Raw genomic sequence first — 19,189 nt, forward strand, 5'->3', positions numbered from 1 at the left:
ACGTGCAGAGTTATATGGAATAATCATTATTGATATAAATAAAGGTTCGTTGGAAATTAGTGTTTTGTAAACCAGAAATAAAATTTTGAAAGTGATTCGGTGAGAAATGGGAAGCCAATGAGATTTGATAAATAATGGGGTCACGTGATCATATTTTTTTGCTTTGTAAATTAATTTAATTGCTGTGTTTTGGATCATTTGAAGCCGTCTTTTTTCTTTCTGGGTTATGTTAATTAAGAGGGAATTACAATAGTCTAATTTTGAGATGATTAAAGAATGAACCAAAATGTTAATTGATTTAGGGTCTAAAAAGGTAGAAATTGAACGAAGAAGCCGAAGTCTATAAAAACATGATTTAACTATTTGGCTAATATGGCTGTGGAATGATAGATCTACATCTATTATTACCCCAAGAATTTTCAGTTGAAGTACAGATTCTAGAGGAGTGTTATCCAGTATGAATGGTATTTTTGAAGTTATGTTTCCTTTCCAAGTAAATAGCATAGTTTTTGATTTTTGAGTATTCAGAGCTAGTTTATTATTGTTTAGCCAGTTTTTTATTAGTTCTAATTTATCATTGATGCTTTTTATTTCTTCCTTTTTTTCTGGATTGAGGGTGAATGAGTTGAATGTCGTCTGCGTAAGAAAAGGCTGTAAAGCCTAGTGATTGTGAAATAGTAATGAGAGGTGATAGAAAAATATTAAATAAAAGAGGCGATAGTATTGATCCTTGAGGTACCCCATAAGTAGAGGAAAAATTTGCAGAATAAACGTCATTAAATTTAACTAGAGATGTACGGTGTGCATCAATAACCTTAGTTATCCCATTCAACCCACTATGAAGGTATTGGGAGTAACACTGTACCAGAGTCTGACCATGAAAGACCAGGTAGACTCCTTGATTAGAAAGATCTTTCTCACCCTCTGGAAGCTTCAGTCCATTAAAGCTTACTTTGATGTCCAATCATTTAGAATTCTGGTGCAATCCCTTATACTGAGTCAACTTGACTATTGTAACATCGCCTACTTGGCACTCTCCCAGAAGAACATGCGGCGATTGCAACTGGTACAAAATGCAGCGGTTAGGCTACTTTGTGGACTGCAAAAGTTTTATCATGTAACACCTTCCTATCGACTTCTACACTGGCTGCCGATGGAGGCACGTGTGAAATTCAAGTTTGGCTGTTTTTGCTTCAAGATACTTTACAGCTTAGCCCCTAAATATAACACAGACCTTTTCTCTTTCACAACCAACAGACTTAGGAGAAGTTCACATCCGAACTTTGTTTCTCCACCGGTTAGAGGCTGTAAATTTAAGTCATCACCAGCTTGCCCTGGCATTTCTGGACATCTGAGAATTACAACTGTAATACTGCTCTTTAGCACCATTTTTCATTTGTTTCAACTTGCCTTTTGGGTTTTTTCTGCTCTCCTCATTACATTGAGAAGTTCAGTGCTATCGCACCAGAAGGAAGCTTGGATCCTCCGAAACGGAGACCCATAGAGCTTCAACACACTGCAGCATGAACGATGGACTTACTGTGATTTCACCGATGCTATTGCTTTGTGAGATAAATACCTCTTTGTTTTTGGTCTTCAAAGAGTTCTTTATACATCTGTACTTTTGATGTCACCCAGCAAGTCGAACCTCAAATTGATTCTGGAGCAATAATATATTGCACTAGAGCATACTAGAGAGATCAGATGTAATTATTATTTATTGCATGATTTTGCACGTTATTTTCACAATTCACTTAGGCTCCAGGGATGTTTCACACTCTAATAACCCGGTTGGGTTTACACAGCTTTCAACTCGATACTACAGGTTTGCCCTGATAATTGAGTTGTGCAAACTGAGGACCCATCACCAAAACTAAAATTTATATTAATGTTTATTTGGTAATGTTATATCTCCTGTGATCTCCTAGTATTCTCTATTACTTAGGAGGGATTTTTCTCTGTTAGTGATATTCAGGTTATTCTTCCCTATTGAGTTTGTGCGTTTCACAAGTACTTTAGGACCCTGGAGCATGCTGTCTCAGGGGATACTTACCAGGCTGCCACTGGCCTCCCCACAGTAGAAACCCCAATGGAAGGGTAGGTCAGAGAGTTCACTCTTCACATGAATGTTAAGTTTGCTATCATTTCTCTGGCAGGAGAAGGAGGCAGAGCTATGATCAGTCTGGCCTCCAAGAAGCAAGGGCTGCAGCAGCTCCGACAAATGTTTTAGGAAGGAGCAGACAGGAGCTTTCAGGCGTTTGTTTAGTTCCTGTAGAAAAGAAAAAAAGAAATCCATCAAACATGAAGAGCAAAAATCAGATGAAGAATAAGCTTACCCTTAAGCTTGGGAAAATAAAGGAACCATGGAAAATAATAATAAAGCAGAGAGACTTTCACAGACTCAATGGAGAGTTTCACATTAGGATGGGCAAGATTGTAGCACAATACAAAGAATAAAGTGGCACCATCAGACCACTAAGAGGCAGTTGGAGTCTGCAGCCTGGGGCAACCAGTGTGTGGCCCAGAGAATCTACAGCTAACGGCAATCAAGTCTATATCCATTTTATAGCACGTCACCCGGCAGTGATAGAGAAACACCCAGAGTGCTCCTTTTACTACCATTTTAATATTAATGACCTCATTGTACTACATTTGCATGGCAGCGTCAGAGACTGCTAGGAAAAGGCCATTCTGATAATCGGCCAAGAAAATTACTGGCATGCTAAACCGGCTAGAACCGTTTTAGCCACCATGTTAAAGATATGTTAACTTGTGAGAATCCTCCTGCTAGTCCACCAGACTCTTCTTTTCCCTTACCTTGGACCTGACTTGAACAATACTGGCATCCACCTCTTCATGCCACACCCCAGTGAGATCTGATATCAGCAGTGCATAGCCAGTCTCACTGAAACAAATCTTAGCCAAGAACTTGGAGTTTCCAAAGGCGATGGACCTCCATGGCTGCAGCAGAAGATCCAGATCCATATCTGCCAATGCTCGTATTCTACAACACAGGAACCACCAGTTTAAAACAAAACACTTTTATAGTAGCTCATTTCTATACTTATAGTTTTAATTTATTGTTAATTATTCTAATTAGGACAACAGGAGAACTCTCTATATTTCATTACCTGTAAAGAATCAAACATTAAATAAGCACACAATATAACCCTAAGACTATCTAAGAAACAATTATTACATAAAGCATACAATAAAATCCTGAGGCTCTCTATACTAGTCTAATAGATTCCTAGTAGTTTAATAAGGTTAATTAATTAATCATCTCAATAACAAGATGCAGACAGTAGTCCAACAGCAAGTTTCAAGTTTATTATAACTTGATATACCGCTTTAAATATCAAAGCGGGTTACATTGTACAAAATTTTAAAAACCAAAAAATAAATTGTTAAAAACAGGGGAAGGACATATAGATACAAAAATTCAATTGACAAGACATGGAAGAGAAGGAAAATGGGAGGCGTTACAATTCTCAAAATAAAATAAGGAGGTAAAGGAAAAGACTAAAATGAACCCTTTTATCTAAATCCCAAACGTATCCCTAAAGAGAAAGGTTTTAAGGTTAGATTTGAAATGATTAAAATTAGTCTCTTGTCTTAAGAGTTATTCGGATAGAGTTCCATAATGAGGGTGTAACTACAGAATAAATGGTTTTACATGTTGAGTCATAAAATAATTGACAAACAGATGGAACTGTAAGAAGGTGTTGTTGAGATGATCTAAGCGAGCGTGGAGTTTCATACGGAATCAAAAGTTTGTCAATAAACACGGGTGAGTGATTGACCTGAACTCTGAAAGCAAGAGAAAGAATTTTGTATGTAATTCTATGAGAGATGGGTAACCAATGGGACATTTTTTTAGCAGAGAGGTCACATGGTTGAACTTCTTAGCAAGAGGGTCGCTATCCAGTCTTTTGCTTTGAGTGTCACATGTATGATTTTCTTCTGGTTGGTAAGAAGTTATGTATGTGCTCACTGCAAAGAACCCCTAGCTCTCAGAGAACGAGTACGTTGCCTTGAGGCTAGAGTAGCAGATCTGGAAGAGCTGAGGGAGACAGAGAAATACATAGAGGAGACCTACAGGGATGTTGTAGAGAAATCTTTCCTCCAGTCTGGTAGCCCCTTTGCTGCCTTGAAGGAGAGAGATCTCCTAGGAGAGCAACACCCTGGTGAAGTAAGAAATAATCATATAGCTAGGACCTGCCCACCAGGGGGGATACAATATCCTCTCGCACCAAGGATGTGTCTCCAGGTGCTTCTGCCCAGGAGGGAAAAGTTAGGACAACTGTTGTAGTTGGTGATTCGATCATTAGGCATGTAGATAGCTGGGTGGCTGGTGGGCAAGAGGATTGCCTGGTCATTTGCCTGCCTGGTGCAAAGATGGCGGACCTCACGCATCACAGATAGGATTTTAGATAGTGCTGGGGAAGAGCCAGCTGTCTTGGTACATATAGGTACCAATGATATAGTAAAATGTGGGAGGGAGGTTCTAGAAGCCAAATTTAGGCTCTTAGGTAGAAAGCTGAAATCCAGATCCACCAGGGTAGCATTTTCGGAAATGCTCCCAGTTCCATGCGCAGGACCCAAGAGGTAGGTAGAGCTTCGAAGTCTCAATGTGTGGTTGAGACAATGGTGCAGGGTTGAGGGATTTAGATTTGTTAGGAACTGGGCAACCTTCTGGGAAAGGGGGAGCTTGTTCCAAAAGAATGGACTTCACCTTAACTGTGATGGAACCAGGCTGCTGGCGCTAATGTTTAAAAAGGAGATAGAGTACCTTTTAAACTGAGATGTGGAGGAAAGCCAACAGGCGCACAGGAGCAGAAGGTTCAGTGTGAGGTATCCTTGGAGGATACTATTGAAACAGGATATTTAGGGAGTCCCAGTAGGGAGGTTCCAATAATGGTGAAAGAAAGCCAGGAGGCTTTAAGAGGAAGGCACAGTAAGACTCAAATTTTCCCTGTCTTCTCATCAGCCTGTAGTTGTAAGGAAAAAAAAACACAATTTGAAGTGTCTGTATACAAATGCTTGAAGCCTAAAAAATAAAATAGGAGAGTTAGAGTATATAGCACTGAATGATGAGATCGATATAATAGGCATCTTGGAAACCTGGTAATAGTTCTAAGCGGTTTACAATAAAGAAGGGCTGGACAATCAGTGAATGGGTACAATCAGCAAAAGGGTACAATCAGCAGATACAGTCAGCGAATGGGTACAATCAGCAGATACAGAAACAATTAATATATGTAAGCAAGGAACTGGTACAATAAGGGTCAAAGTAAGGAGATCGGGAAGGAAGGTACAGAGGGAGGTCTTGGGGAGCAAGGGTAGGGTAAGGTGTCTTAGGCTACAAATCGGTTAAATAGATTAGTTTTTAATAATTTTCTGCAGTTTAGGTAGGATGAGGAGCGCGAGAAAATATTGCTCAGCCAATCATTTATATGACCTGCTTGGAAGGCTAGAGCTCTGTTCAGGTATCTTTTGTAACGGCAGGCCTTTAGAGTTGGATGGCTAAAGAGATGAGCTCTGCGAGTGGGTCTGGATGGACAATCTAAGGTAAAATGGGGGACCGAGCCATGGATGGATTTATAACAGAGGCAGGCAAACTTGAACTGCACTCTTGCCTCCAGGGGCAGCCAGTGGAGTTTTTGGTAGTAGGGAGTTATGTGTTCCCATTTTTTCAGCCCAAAGATCAGTCGAATTGCTGAATTTTGGATGATACGTAGTCTTTGAATGTTTTTTTTTTTAAGGATCCCAGGTAGATAATGTTGCAGTAATCGAGTAAGCTCAGGATGGAGGATTGCACCAGTAAGCGGAATGAGGGTGCATCGAAGTATTTTCTGACTAGTAGGTCGGTGTGAGATTCAAAGGTGAGGTTGCGGTCTAGTGTCACTCCGAGAATTTTTATGGCATCTGTGATGGGAAAGACTTGACTGTTCAAGGAGATTGATGAGTCTTTGATTTTGTCGTTTGGACTGACAAAATGAGCAGACAGATGAAGAAATGTTTTCAGGAATTAGGAAAGCTGGAGAATTGAGCAACAGTATAATAATGGGTGATTTCAATTACCACAATTGAGAAGCATATGATGATTCACACATGTTTTGATATCCAATTGAAGAGGAGTAAACAACATAGAGGAGTGGCTTAGCTTTGATGAAGCTTACTCCCCAGTAATATTTCATAGGAAAGGGGAGTGGCGGTAGCCAGTTTTAAATCCTGCCTTGAGTGTCTGTGAACCACGATGCCATTTTCTCCACTGCGAACGCTGGAATCGCAGCAACACTGTTTTGTTGGTAAACCCCTGATGCAGCCTTGACAAGCGAAACGGGGAATCCCTGTTGGGTGATCTGGAAAGGGACAGTTGGAGTCTGCTTCTTGAAAAGACCGACAGAGAGTTGAATATGGTTGGAGCCGATGCTGAAGCTAAGTGCCCCTTTCCACTGTTAATATATCTCTCAGTGCTGAATGACTGAATTAATTCTTTCCTTCGATCCTTACGGTTTTCAAAGGTGAAGATGCAGAGGAACTGAAAGAAATCTCGGTGAATCTGGAAGATGTACTGAGCCAAATAGACAAGTTGAAAGGTGATAAATTGCCAGGACCGGATGGTACACATTCCAGGGTACTAAAAAATCTCAAAACATGAAATTGATGACCTACTGTTAGTGATCTGTAACCTGTCGCTAAAATTGTCTGTAATACCTGAAGATTGAAGGGTGGCCAATATTACGTCGATTTTTAAAAAGGGCTGTAGGGGAGATCTGGGAAATTACAGACTGGTAAGCCTCACTTCAGTGCCGGCAAAATGGTGGAAACAATTGTAAAAAATAAAACTGTGGAACATGTAGACAAACATGATTTAATGAGACGGAGTCAGCATGGGTTCAGCCGAGGGAGATCTTGCCTCACTAATTTGCTTGACTTCTTTGAAGATGTGAATAAACATGAGTATAAAGGGGAGCCAGATGATGTAGTGTATCTAGATTTTCAGAAAGTATCATATATTTGACAAAGTTCCTCATGAAAGGCTCCTGAGAAAATTAAAGAGTCATGGGATAGGTGGCAAAGTTCAGTTGTGGATTAGGAATTGATTATCGGATAGAAAACAGAGGGTAGAATTAAATGGTCATTTTTCTCAATGGAGGAGAGTAAACAGTGCAGTGCCGCAGGGGTCTGGACTGGGACCAGTGCTATTTAACTTATTTATAAATGATCTAGAAATTGGAACAACTGTTCTGTGTTTATAATCTTTGTAAACCTCGTAGAACCTTTTGGTAACGCGGTCTATAAGCACAATGTTATGTTATGACACTAAACTGTTCAAAGTTGTTATAACACATGCGGATTGTGAAAAATTGCAGGCAGACCTTAGGAATCTGGAAGACTGGGAGTCCAACTGGCAGATTAAATTTAATGTGGACAAATGCAAAGTGATGCACATTGGGAATAACAACCCAAACCACAGTTACCAGATGCTAGGGTCTACCTTAGGGGTTAGTACCCAAGAAAAGGATCTGGGTGTCATAATAGGCAATACGATAAAACCTTCCGCCCAATGTGTGGTGGCAACCAAAAAAGCAAACAGCATGCTAGGATTTATTTAAAAAAAGGGATAGTTAATAAGACTAAGAATGTTATAATGCCCCTGTATTGCTCCATGGTGCGACCTCATCTGGAGTATTGTGTTCAATTCTGGTCTCCTTATCTCAAGAAAGATATAGTGATGATAGAAAAGGTTCAAAGAAGAACGACCAAGATGGTAAAGGTGATGGAACTCCTCTCGTATGAGGAAAGACTAAAAAGGTTAGGGCTCTTCAGCTTGGAAGAGATACGGCTGAGGGGAGATATGATTGAAGTCTACAAAATCCTGAGTGGAGTAGAACAGGTACAAGTGGATTGATTTTTTAGTTGGTCAAAAATTACAAAGACTAGAGGACAATCAATGAAGTTACAGGGTAATACTTTTAAAATCAATAGGAGGAAATTTTTTTTTTACTCACAGAATAGTTAAGCTCTGGTACCCATTGCCAGAGGTTGTGGTAAGAGCGGATGGTTTTAAGAAAAGTTTGGACAATTGTCTGGAGGAAAAATCCATAGTCTTTTATTGAGAAAGACATGGGGGAAGCCACTGCTTGGGTTTTGGCCAGGTACTAGGGACCTGTTTTTGCTACCGTGAGAACGGGTTTCTGGGCTTGATGGACCATTGGTCTGATCCAGTAAGGCTATTCTTATGAAAATATATTGAGAAGTCAAACAAGGAACAAGACCTTACACCAGAAGGATTAGAGTCTACTCTCTTATCATTAAGTACAGGAAGAGTCCAAGGGAATCTGATACACCAGGCAAACTTTCAGCCATGTATTCCCTCATCAAGGGGCAGCTCAAGACTCACCCCCATGTCCAGCATCTTCTCTTCTTACCTTCTATTTATTGTATTGTCCAGCACATCTTACCTTCCAATCTCCTTCCTCCTCCACAGTGTCCAGCACATCTCCCTTTCCTACCTCAAGTGGTGTTCAGCCTCTCTCCTCTTCTCCACTCCCCATGGTGTTCAGTATATCTCTCCTCAGATCACCAAGATCCACTCTCCTCCCAAGGTATTTAGCATCTAATTTCTGTCCCCTTCTCAAGATATTTAGCAGTTTTCTTTCTTTCCCTACTCTCTCTGGGATGATGCCAGCTCAGTAATCAGTAATCTATAGAAGATTAATCGTAGCCGGTACAGGGTCATGGGCATTCATACATACTCAAGGCCTGCTATCTCTCGCCTCCTCTAAAATTGGAAATTTAGAGGCAATGCAATCCATGCCAGTTAATATGAGCTTTATGGAGATAATGTGACTGTTGTGTTCTTGCTGCCCCAAATCTGGGCCACTTGAAGTGGACAACTAGTCCATCTAATGGTTGTGCTGGCCTGGAATAAAAGCGAGATAGGAAATAAGCTTTGGTTGTACTTACAGAAAGGCAGAATATCCAAATCCATGACCATAAAATATACAGTAAAAACAAGAGAGGTACCATGTTGGGTCAGACCAAGATCTATTGTGACCAATATCCTTCCTCTGACAGTGACCAACTGAGATCTGCTTTGTTGCTTATTCCTAGAGAAATGCAGTAGTTGTCCCCAAATCTGTCTGCTAATAATTGTTTATGGACTTTTTAATCTGGGAAGTTAGCCAAACCTCTTTCTATATCTAGCAATGCTAGATGCCTTGACCACATCCTCCTCTTCCTCTAATTTGTTTTAAAGCTACTACTGTTATTTTCATGGAATATCCCATCATCACAGAAGTATTTGAAAGAGTAAATAACCATTCCCTATTACTTGGTCCACCCCACTCATATTTTAAAAACCTAGGTCATAACCCCTCTCAGTCATCTTACCAAGCTGAAGAATTTTAGCCTCTCCTCACAGAACTGTTCCACCTCCTTTATCATTTTGGTTGCCCTTTTATATGTTTCAAGTTTCACTGTATTTTTTTTAGATGGTACAATCAGAACTACACACAGTGAAGTGAAATCTATACAGAGGTATAATAATATTTTCCCTTTTATTCCCCATCCCTTTACAAACAATTCTTAACATTTTATTTGCATATCTGACTGCTGCTCAAACTGAATGGAGAATTTCAATGTACTATCCACAATAATTCAAGAGAGCCTTTATTTTTATGTATTACTTACTTTATTTAAAATGCCTATCAAATCTTCTAGGCGGAGCACTAAATAACATCCATAAAATCATCAAATAGAACAGATAGCATCTAAAACAAAACAAAAACTCTGCAACCAACTGCCCGGCATAGTTTTGTATCATCCGCAAACTTGATTATATTACTTGTAGTTTCCTCTTCCAGGTCATTTATGAAGATATTGAATAAGATGGGCCCAAGAACCGAGCCCTGGGGAACACCGCTTGTCACTTTCTCCCAGTCCGAGAACTTTCCATTTATGCAAACCCTCTGCTGTCTGTTTTCCAGCCATTTGCCTATCCATCTTAGCATATCTCCTTCTTTTCCATGGCTTTGTAGTTTCCTCAGAAGTCTTGCGTGTGGAACCTTGTCGAACGCTTTCTGGAAGTCCAAGTATACTATATCCACTGGTTCTCCGCTATCAATCTCTTTGCCCACCTTGTCAAAAAATTGAAGTAAATTTGTCAAACATGACTTCCCCTTTCTGAAGCCGTGTTGACTAGCTCTCATCAGGTCATATTTTTCCAGGTGTCGCTCTATGCTATCCTTAATTAGTGCTTCAACCATCTTCCCAGGAACCGACGTATGACTCACAGGTCTATAGTTGCCCGGTTAAAATTCCAGGAATAAATGGCCTGGAAATGAAGATCGGCATCTACTATCGACCCCCAAAGCAGTCCGAAGAAATTGACGGAGAAATGACAGACAAGATTAAACACAACTGCAAGGAAGGCAACACAGTTATCATGAGTGACTTCAACTATTCAGGAATGCACCTCCGGCTGCATTAGAGAGACCAAGTTCTTGGATGCTGTAGGCGATTGCTTCCTGGAACAACTTGTCAAGGAAAATACTAGAGGAAATGTAATTCTGGACTTAATTTTAAATGGCCTGCGAGGACCGGCACAAGACGTAGAAGTAGAAGGGACACTGGGAAGCAGCGATCACAATATGATCCGATTTGATCTGGACACAGGGGAAAAATATCGGTCCAAAACAACAGCCATGGCACTGAACTTCCGAAAAGGGAATTACGAAGGGATGAGACTCATGGTAGGGAAGAAGATTAAGAAGAGGATAAGCACTGTAAAAACGCTAGAGCAAGCTTGGTCCCTTTTTAAGGACACAGTCACCGAGGCACAAAATCTATATATACTGCATATCAACAAGGGATCCAAGAGGAAAAAGAATAAAGAACCGGTGTGGCTCACTGTAGAGGTGAAGGAAGCAATCAGAGACAAAAAAACTTCATTTAAGGAATGGGAAAGGTCAAAAACGGACAAAAACTGGAACAAGCACAAACAACATCAACACAGGTGCCATAAGGCAGTAAAAGGGGCCAAAAGAGACTACGAAAAAAATTGCTAAGGAGGCGAAGAACTTCAAGCCGTTCTTTCGATATATTAAGGGGAAACGACCCGCGAAGGAAGCGGTGGGATCGTTGGATGACCATGGAATAAAAGGAGCGCTAAAAAAGGAACAGCAATTGCTGACAAACTGAACACATTTTTTGCGTCTGTATTTACCGAAGATGTACACAGCATACCGGAACCCATCAGGCTATATCAGGGGTAGGGAACTCCAGTCCTCGAGAGCCGTATTCCAGTCGGGTTTTCAGGATTTCCTCAATGAATATGCATTGAAAGCAGTGCATGCACATAGATCTCATGCATATTCATTGGGGAAACCCTGAAAACCCGATTGGAATACGGCTCTCGAGGACCGGAGTTCCCTACCCCTTGGCTATATGCAGGAAATGAAGACGGAAAGCTGACAGGATTGACGGTCAGTCTAGAGGAGGTGTGTAGACAGATTGATAGGCTTAAGAGCGATAAATCCCCGTGATCAGATGGCATCCATCCAAGGGTCATCAAGGAACTGAAAGGGACCATAGCTGAACTGCTTCAACTAATAGCCAATCTGTCGATCAAATCGGGAAAGATTCCGGAAGACTAGAAGGTGGCGAATGTTACGCCGATCTTCAAGAAAGTCTGACCTCGGTACCAGGAAAGATGGTAGAGTCACTGATAAAGGATAACATCATTGATCACCTGGACGGACACGGGCTGATGAGGACCAGTCAGCACGGTTTTAGCAAAGGCAGATCGTGTTTGACGAACTTGCTGCACTTCTTTGAGGGAGTAAACAGACAGATAAACATAGACAAGGGCGATATACCTTGTATATCTGTATTTTCAGAAGGCGTTCGACAAAGTTCCGCATGAACGACTACTTTGGAAAATTGCGAGCTATGGAATTGAGGGTGAAATACTCACGTGGATTAAAAACTGGCTGCAGCATAGGAAACAGAGAGTGGGGGTAAATGGACAATACTCGGACTGGAAGAGCGTCACCAGTGGGGTGCCGCAGGGCTCGGTGCTTGGACCTGTGCTCTTTAACATCTTTATAAACGATCTGGACATAGGTGCGACGAGTGAGGTGATTAAATTTGCAGACGATACAAAGTTATTCAGAGTAGTGAAGACGAAGGGGGATTGCAAAGATCTGCAATGTGACATAATCAGGCTCGAGGAATGGTCATCGACATGGCAGATGAGATTCAACGTGGATAAGTGTAAAGTGATGTATGTCGGTAATAAAAATCTCATGCACAAATACAGGATGTCTGGGGCGGTACTTGGAGAGATCTCCCAGGAAAGGGACTTGGGAGTTCTGATCGACAAGTCAATGAAGCCGTCCACGCAATGTGCGGTGGCAGAAAAAAGGGCAAACAGAATGCTAGGAATGATAAAGAAGGGTATCAAGAACAGATCAGAGAAGGTTATCATGCTGCTGTACTGGGCTATGGTGCGCCCTCACCTGGAGTACTGCGTCCAGCACTGGTCACTGTACATGAAGAAGGACACGGTATTACTCGAAAGGGTCCAGAGAAGAGCGACTAAGATGGTTAAGGGGTTGGAGGAGCTGCCGTACAGCGAAAGATTAGAGAAACTGGGCCTCTTCTCCCTCGAACAGAGGAGACTGAGAGGGGGACATGATCAAAACATTCAAGGTACTGAAGGAGATAGACTTAGTAGATAAGGACAGGTTGTTCACCCTCTCCAAGGTAGGGAGAACGAGAGGGCACTCTCTAAAGTTGAAAGGGGATAGATTCCGTACAAATGTAAGGAAGTTCTTCTTCACCCAGAGAGTGGAAGAAAACTGGAACGCTCTTCCGGAGGCTGTTATAGGGGAAAACACCCTCCAGGGATTCAAGACAAAGTTAGACAAGTTCCTGCTGAACAAGAACGTGCGCTGTTAGGGCTAGTCTCGGTTTGGGTGCTGGTCTTTGACCAGAGGGCCACCACGTGAGTAGACCGGTGGGCATGATGGACCACTGGTCTGACCCAGCAGCAGCAATTCTTATGTTTTTATAGATCTGATTTTGTCCTGGAAGTAATGTGCGAGGTCATCTTCGCCTGGACATTGTATGAATGGGTTTGTAGTTAGTTCTTCGGTGGAGATCAGTGTAGTGAAGATCTTGTAAAGACTTTTGGTTGAATTTTCCAATTGGCTGATTAGTGTATCATAGTATGTTCTTTTGGCTTCAGCCACCGCTAGCTTGTATTGCTTTATCTCCTTTCACCAGATTGTAATGTTCTTTCCCTTGTTTTTTCTTCCATGCCCATTCTAGCCTGCGCACTTGCAGTCTGTGGGATTGTAGTTCCTTCGTGTACCACAGATTGCTTTTCTCTTTCACCTGTATGTGTTTGATTGGAGCTAGCTTGTCAAGGGCTGAGGTGGAGAGACATTCCCAGGAGGCTATGATCTGCTCTGCGTCTCCTCTTGCTGGCTCCAAGTGGGTTGTGATTTCTTCCCAGTATTCTGTCATTGGGATTTTGCCTCGGGATTCTCTTAGTGCCATTGGTTTGGGTATTGTTAGCATTGGCTGGGTTAATTGCAGGGTGGAGGTGAGGAGATAGTGGTCGGACCATATGGTGGGTTCCCAGTTGGTATGGTCAATTAGGGGATGGCTTGATCCTGCTGATAGGGCGGTGATTACATCAAGACTATGACCACCCTTGTGGGTTGGTTCTGGAGGAAAGGTGTTGAATTCTTTGAACACGTGAACTTTGGGGTCAGAGTTGTCTTCCAGATGTAAGTTTATATCTCCTAACAGTAGTAGACTGGTGAGGTCTGCAGCATGGTACGCGATCAGATTAAGGAGTTTGTCTTCTGCTAGGCTCTATCTGCTTGGCGGTCTGTAAATCAGTAATATGCCTATGTCTTGGTTCCCTTTGGGGAAGCGTAGGGAGCAGACCAGGTATTCCAGTTCTGGTTTGGTGCTGCTGTCAATGAGCTGTACCATCAGTGTTGATTTGTAAAGTAAGCTAAGTCCCCCTTCTCTCTTCAATGTTCTGGGTGCATCTGATAGAACTTAATTTACGAAGTACAATAAAACACGTTTTGCTTAGATTGAAAATTTGGGGATCATGAGATAATGAAATGAGATGATCAGTGTGATTTCATGTCTAAAAAGGTTGATGTATTTGGGGTTGAAAGACCCCCTGTGAACCAGCAAGTAAGTTTTTTCTTTATTTAAAACTAGTTTGTGATTTCTGAGCCCATTTGCCACTGAGTCTAGACAACTTTGTGGTGTGCTGATATCAGAATAGTATGGGTTAGTAGGAAAAAGCAATATAATGTCATCTGCGTAAACATGGAATGAAATATTAAAAGATTGAATGAGTGTACCTAGGGGGCTGATGAATAGATTGAAAAGGAGTGGTGCTAATATCGAACCCTGAAGAACTCCACAAATCAAAGTGCATGTAGGGCTGATGAGTTTGAAGTGAGATTACCTTGTAGGAGCAGTTGGACAAAAAAAGAAAACTATGCATGTTCAATACCCAATAGCCCAAGAGATGCAAGCAGAAGCAAGTGATCTACCAGGTCAAAAGCAAAAGATAAATCTAATGAGATAGCTAATACAATGTTTATTTGTCTAGTTGAGAATGGATTTCACCAAGTACTGCAGTTAAGATGGTTTCTGTGGTATAGTGTGCTTGGAAACCTGACTGTCATGGGTGAAATGCAAGTGATTTTTCCAAAACGAATGAGATTTGGACATAAACTATTTTTTGAGTACTTTTGAAAGGAAATTTAGGTTTGACACTGGTCTATAGTGGGCTGGTACATATTGATCAAGAGAAAGTTGATCGTACTAGTGTACATTTCTATTTTGCTTACATCTTATATCTTATTCAAATGTTAATTATTAAGTATTGTTTTGACATTGTAACAGCCTACTATGCCATATTTTCTATTATTTTAATATTTTTACTGTTGTAATTATCTATTGCTTATTTTAGGTTTATTCTTGCTGTACACTGCCTTGAGTGAATTCCTTCAAAAAGGAGGTAAATAAATCCTCAAATAAAATAAAGTGAGTTACATTCAGGCTTCACAATCTGTACTGAAAGCAATGAAGGCTTAAGTAACTTTCCTAAGATAAGACAAAGGAAGTCATCATGCCGCTGTATCGTGCAATGGTACGGCCGCATCTGGAGTACTGTGTCCAGTACTGGTCGCCGTACCTTAAGAAAGACATGGCGGTACTTGAGGGAGTACAAAGAAGAGCAACCAAACTGATAAAGGGAATGGAAAATCTCCCATATACTGACAGATTGAAGCAGTTGGGACTTTTCTCCCTGGAAAAGCGAAGACTTAGAGGAGACATGATAGAAACCTTCAAGATCCTGAAGGGCATAGAAAAAGTAGACAGGGACAGATTTTTTAAATTAAGGGGCACCACAAGCACAAGGGGGCATTGGGAGAAATTGAAAGGGGACAGGTTTAGAACAAACGCTAGGAAGTTCTTTTTCACTCAGAGGGTAGTGGACACATGGAACGCGCTTCCAGAGGCTGTTGTAGACAAGAAAACATTAAATGGTTTCAAAGAAGATTTGGATAGATTCCTAGAAGAAAAAGGGATTGCGGGGTATAGATAGGTATAGACCATTGCTCAGGCAATGGGCCTGATGGGCCGCCGCGGGAGCGAACCGCTGAGCAGGATGGACCTATGGTCTGCCTCAGCGGAGGCAACTTCTTATGTTCTTAAGAGGGGTCGCCAACTTTTTTCACCTTGACGGCCGCAAATTGATATTGAGAAAGCTCAGAGGCCCACAAACACCACCATTCCCTGCAGTGGCATCCTTCCACTCTCACCTCTGTTCATCTGCCTGCCAGAGCCCTCCAAACTTACAAATTTAGAAGTGTTGCTTCTTCAGCCTTTCCAGCCCCCCTTTACCTACTCTTTCTTAAATCCCCCTTCAACCTTCACCCACTCTCATTGCTTCTGTTTGAAAACAGTGAGCAAGTGTAGGGGCTTTTCTACTGTGATTCAGCTCTCCATGTAATCTTGAGCTGCATGGGGCAGGAAGCTCAGGAGTATCGAAGGAGTTGAAGCTGAGACTCCCGAGCTTCCTGCACCATGCAGCTCAAGTTTATAGAGATGAATTGCAGTGAAGCTCTGCGGTAGCACACATCCTCTGGCAATGTATTCCAGAGCATAACTATTCTCTGAGTGAAAAAATATTTCTATTTGTCTTAAAAGCATTTCCATGTCATTTCATTGAATCCCCTGTTTTTTGTACTTTTTGAAAGGGTGAAAAATTGATTCACTTGTACCCATTCTACACCACTCAGGATTTTGCAGACCTCAACCACATCCCCCTTTGTCTCTTTTCTAAGCTAAAGAGACCCAAGCTCTTAAGCCTTTCCTCATACGATTTGTACTGATAACCCCTGGGACCGTTTTCAAAAAGATCACAAAAAGCTGCTCTTGAATAATAATACCGTATTTGCCGGCGTATAAGACGACTTTTTAGTACCTTAAAATCCTCCCCAAAGTCGGGGGTCGTCTTATACGCCGGGTACAGTTTACATGCCCTTACTTGCGGGGCTGGATGTACTCAGTCGCGCGGCTCTTCTTCTCCCTACCTTCTCTGCTTGCAGCACAGAGCCGAACGGAAGTCTTCCCGACGTCAGCGCTGACGTCGGGAAGACTTCCGTTCGGCTCTGTGCTGCAGGCATGGCAGGTAAGGAGAAGGAGAGTAGCCTCGCGGTACCAAGAGAGAGGGGCGGCCGCCCCGCCCCGGTTGCAGCACCGCTGGCCAGGTCCCCTTACTTTTGTGGCACTTCCCCGACCGACCGATAACAGCCCGGGTCCGACAAACTTCCCTGCCCTGTAGCCGCGAATCTAAATTACCTTCTTACAGCAGCTGTAAGAAGGTAATTTAGATTCGCGGTTAAGGGCAGGGAAGTTTGTCGGACCCGGGCTGTTGTCGGTCGGTCGGGGAAGTGCCACAAAAGTAAGGGGACCTGGCTGGCTGTGCTGCACCCGGGGCGGTAGAGAAGGAGGGGGGGGGAGAAGGACGCTGAAATGCCATGGTGAAGACAGGAGGGGGGGGGGAAGGACTCTGAAAGCACTTGAAGACAGAGGAGGGAGAAGAACGCTGAAAGCACATGGGGGAATACAAAGGGGTGGAGAAGGAAGAAGGGGTCGTCTTATACGGCGAGTATAACACAAAACTCTATTTTTTAACTAAAAGTTGGGGGGTCGTCTTATACGCCCAGTCGTCCTATACGCTGGCAAATACGGTAATAATAACAGTTTATATACCGCGGGACCGTGAAGTTCTATGCGGTTTACAATGATTAGAAATGTTACAGATTGAATGGAATAAACAAAGTACAGACTTAGTGATTGATAGTTCTAGCGATCGTTTGTTGAGGACTAAGATTGTATAGGTTGGTTTCCTAAGTATTTCAGGAACAGATGTATTTTTAGGCATTTCCTGAATTCCCCATAGGTAGTAGGCACGAGCAATTGTTCAAGGTCTTTACCCCATAATGATGCTTGAGGTGCAAAAAGATAATAATCCCCTAATCATGTAGGAAGGTTTTATTTATTTATTTATTCAATTTTCTATCCCGTTCTCCCAAGGGAGCTCAGAACGGTTTACATGAATTTATTCAGGTACTCAAGCATTTTTCCCTGTCTGTCCTGGTGGGCTCACAATCTCTCTAAAGTACCCGGGGTATTGGGGAGATTAAGTGACTTGCCCAGGGTCACAAGGAGCAGTATGGGTTTGAACCACAACCTCAGGGTGCTGAGGCTGTAGCTTTAACCACTGCGTCACACCCTCCCCTCCAGTGCGCCTCACCCTCCCCTCCTATGACAGCTGGATGAACAAGTGTAAGCATAGTAGCTATGCAGGGTAACTTCCAAGACGAGTACTAGAGAAAAAGACATCCATAGTGGCAGCTGTACACGCATAGAAGGGGAAAAATGCCTATCTCTACCTTGCTACAATCTCACATGCCATGTCTGCTACACAATGTTTGCATGTTTCATCACACATGCTTGCTTTACCAATTTTGCCAAATTGTGTCATACTAGGTTATGCATGCTTTGTAATACCATGTTTGCTACACTATGCTCGCCATGCTGTCTCACCTTACCATATTCTGTCATATGTTTTACCATGCTTTAACTGTTTTGTCATCCCTGTCAGACAATATTTGCCATGTATCTTCTAGCACAGTGAATCGCAAACTATGTGCTGTGGCATAATTCCACCAGGAATTTAAGAGTACAAGTGGATCAATTTTTCACTCCATCAAAAGTTACAGACTAGGGGGCACTTGAAGTTACAGGGAAATACTTTCAAAACCAATAGGAGGAAATATCTTTGCATTGCGAGAGGTTGTGGTAAGAGCAAATAGCATAGCTTGTTTTAAGAAAGGTTTGGACAAGTTCCTGGAGGAAAAATCCATACTCTGTTATTGAGAAAGACATGGGGGAAGCCACTGCTTGCCCTGGATTGGTAGCATGGAATGTTGTTACTCTTTGGGATTCTAGAATCTTGTTACTCTCTGGGATTCCGGAATCTTGCTATTTTTTGAGATTCTGTATGGAATGTTGCTACTCTTTGGGGTTCTAGAATCTTGTTACTCTCTGGGATTCCAGAATCTTGCTATTTTTTTAGATTCTGTATGGAATGTTGCTACTCTTTGGGGTTCTAGAATCTTGTTACTCTCTGGGATTCCAGAATCTTGCTATTCCTTGAGATTCTGTATGGAATGTTGCTACTCTTTTGGGTTCTAGAATCTTGTTACTCTCTGGGATTCCGGAATCTTGCTATTTTTTGAGATTCTGTATGGAACGTTGCTACTCTGGGGATTCCGCATGGAATGTTGCACTCTTTGGGGTTCCCGAATCTTGCTTACTTTGATAATGGAATGTTACTACTCCTTGGGTTTTGGCCAGGTACTAGGGACCTGAATTGGCCACCATGAGAACAGGCTACTGGGTTGGATAGACTATTGGTCTGACCCAATAAGGGTTCGGGTCTGCACTGCTCCTTGCAACCCTGGCAAGTCAGTTGGTACCCACTGCTCCAGGTATAATAGATAGATTGTGAGCCCGCTGGGAAAGACAGGGATAATGTTTGAATACCTGAATAAATTCATGT

General features: G+C 42.1%; 1 protein-coding gene across 3 annotated transcripts in view; it reads right to left on the reverse strand.

The window, feature by feature from the left end:
* NHEJ1 (non-homologous end joining factor 1) overlaps positions 1 to 19,189 on the reverse strand; it is a 270,794-nt gene that overhangs the window by 251,066 nt on the left and 539 nt on the right. For 2 of the 3 annotated variants that reach the window (XM_033947136.1, XM_033947135.1), the window contains exons 2-3: positions 2,818 to 3,004; positions 2,054 to 2,269 (exon numbers count right to left, since the gene is read on the reverse strand). In XM_033947136.1, the coding sequence (XP_033803027.1) occupies positions 2,054 to 2,269; positions 2,818 to 2,985 (384 nt within the window). In that variant the 5' untranslated portion in view covers positions 2,986 to 3,004. Of the gene's footprint in view, positions 1 to 2,053; positions 2,270 to 2,817; positions 3,005 to 4,792; positions 4,992 to 19,189 lie in introns of all 3 variants that reach the window. The other variant, XM_033947133.1, reaches the window with a different exon arrangement.

The sequence above is a fragment of the Geotrypetes seraphini genome, chromosome 5 (assembly GCF_902459505.1).
Source record: "Geotrypetes seraphini chromosome 5, aGeoSer1.1, whole genome shotgun sequence".
NCBI classification, from domain to species: Eukaryota; Metazoa; Chordata; class Amphibia; order Gymnophiona; family Dermophiidae; genus Geotrypetes; species Geotrypetes seraphini.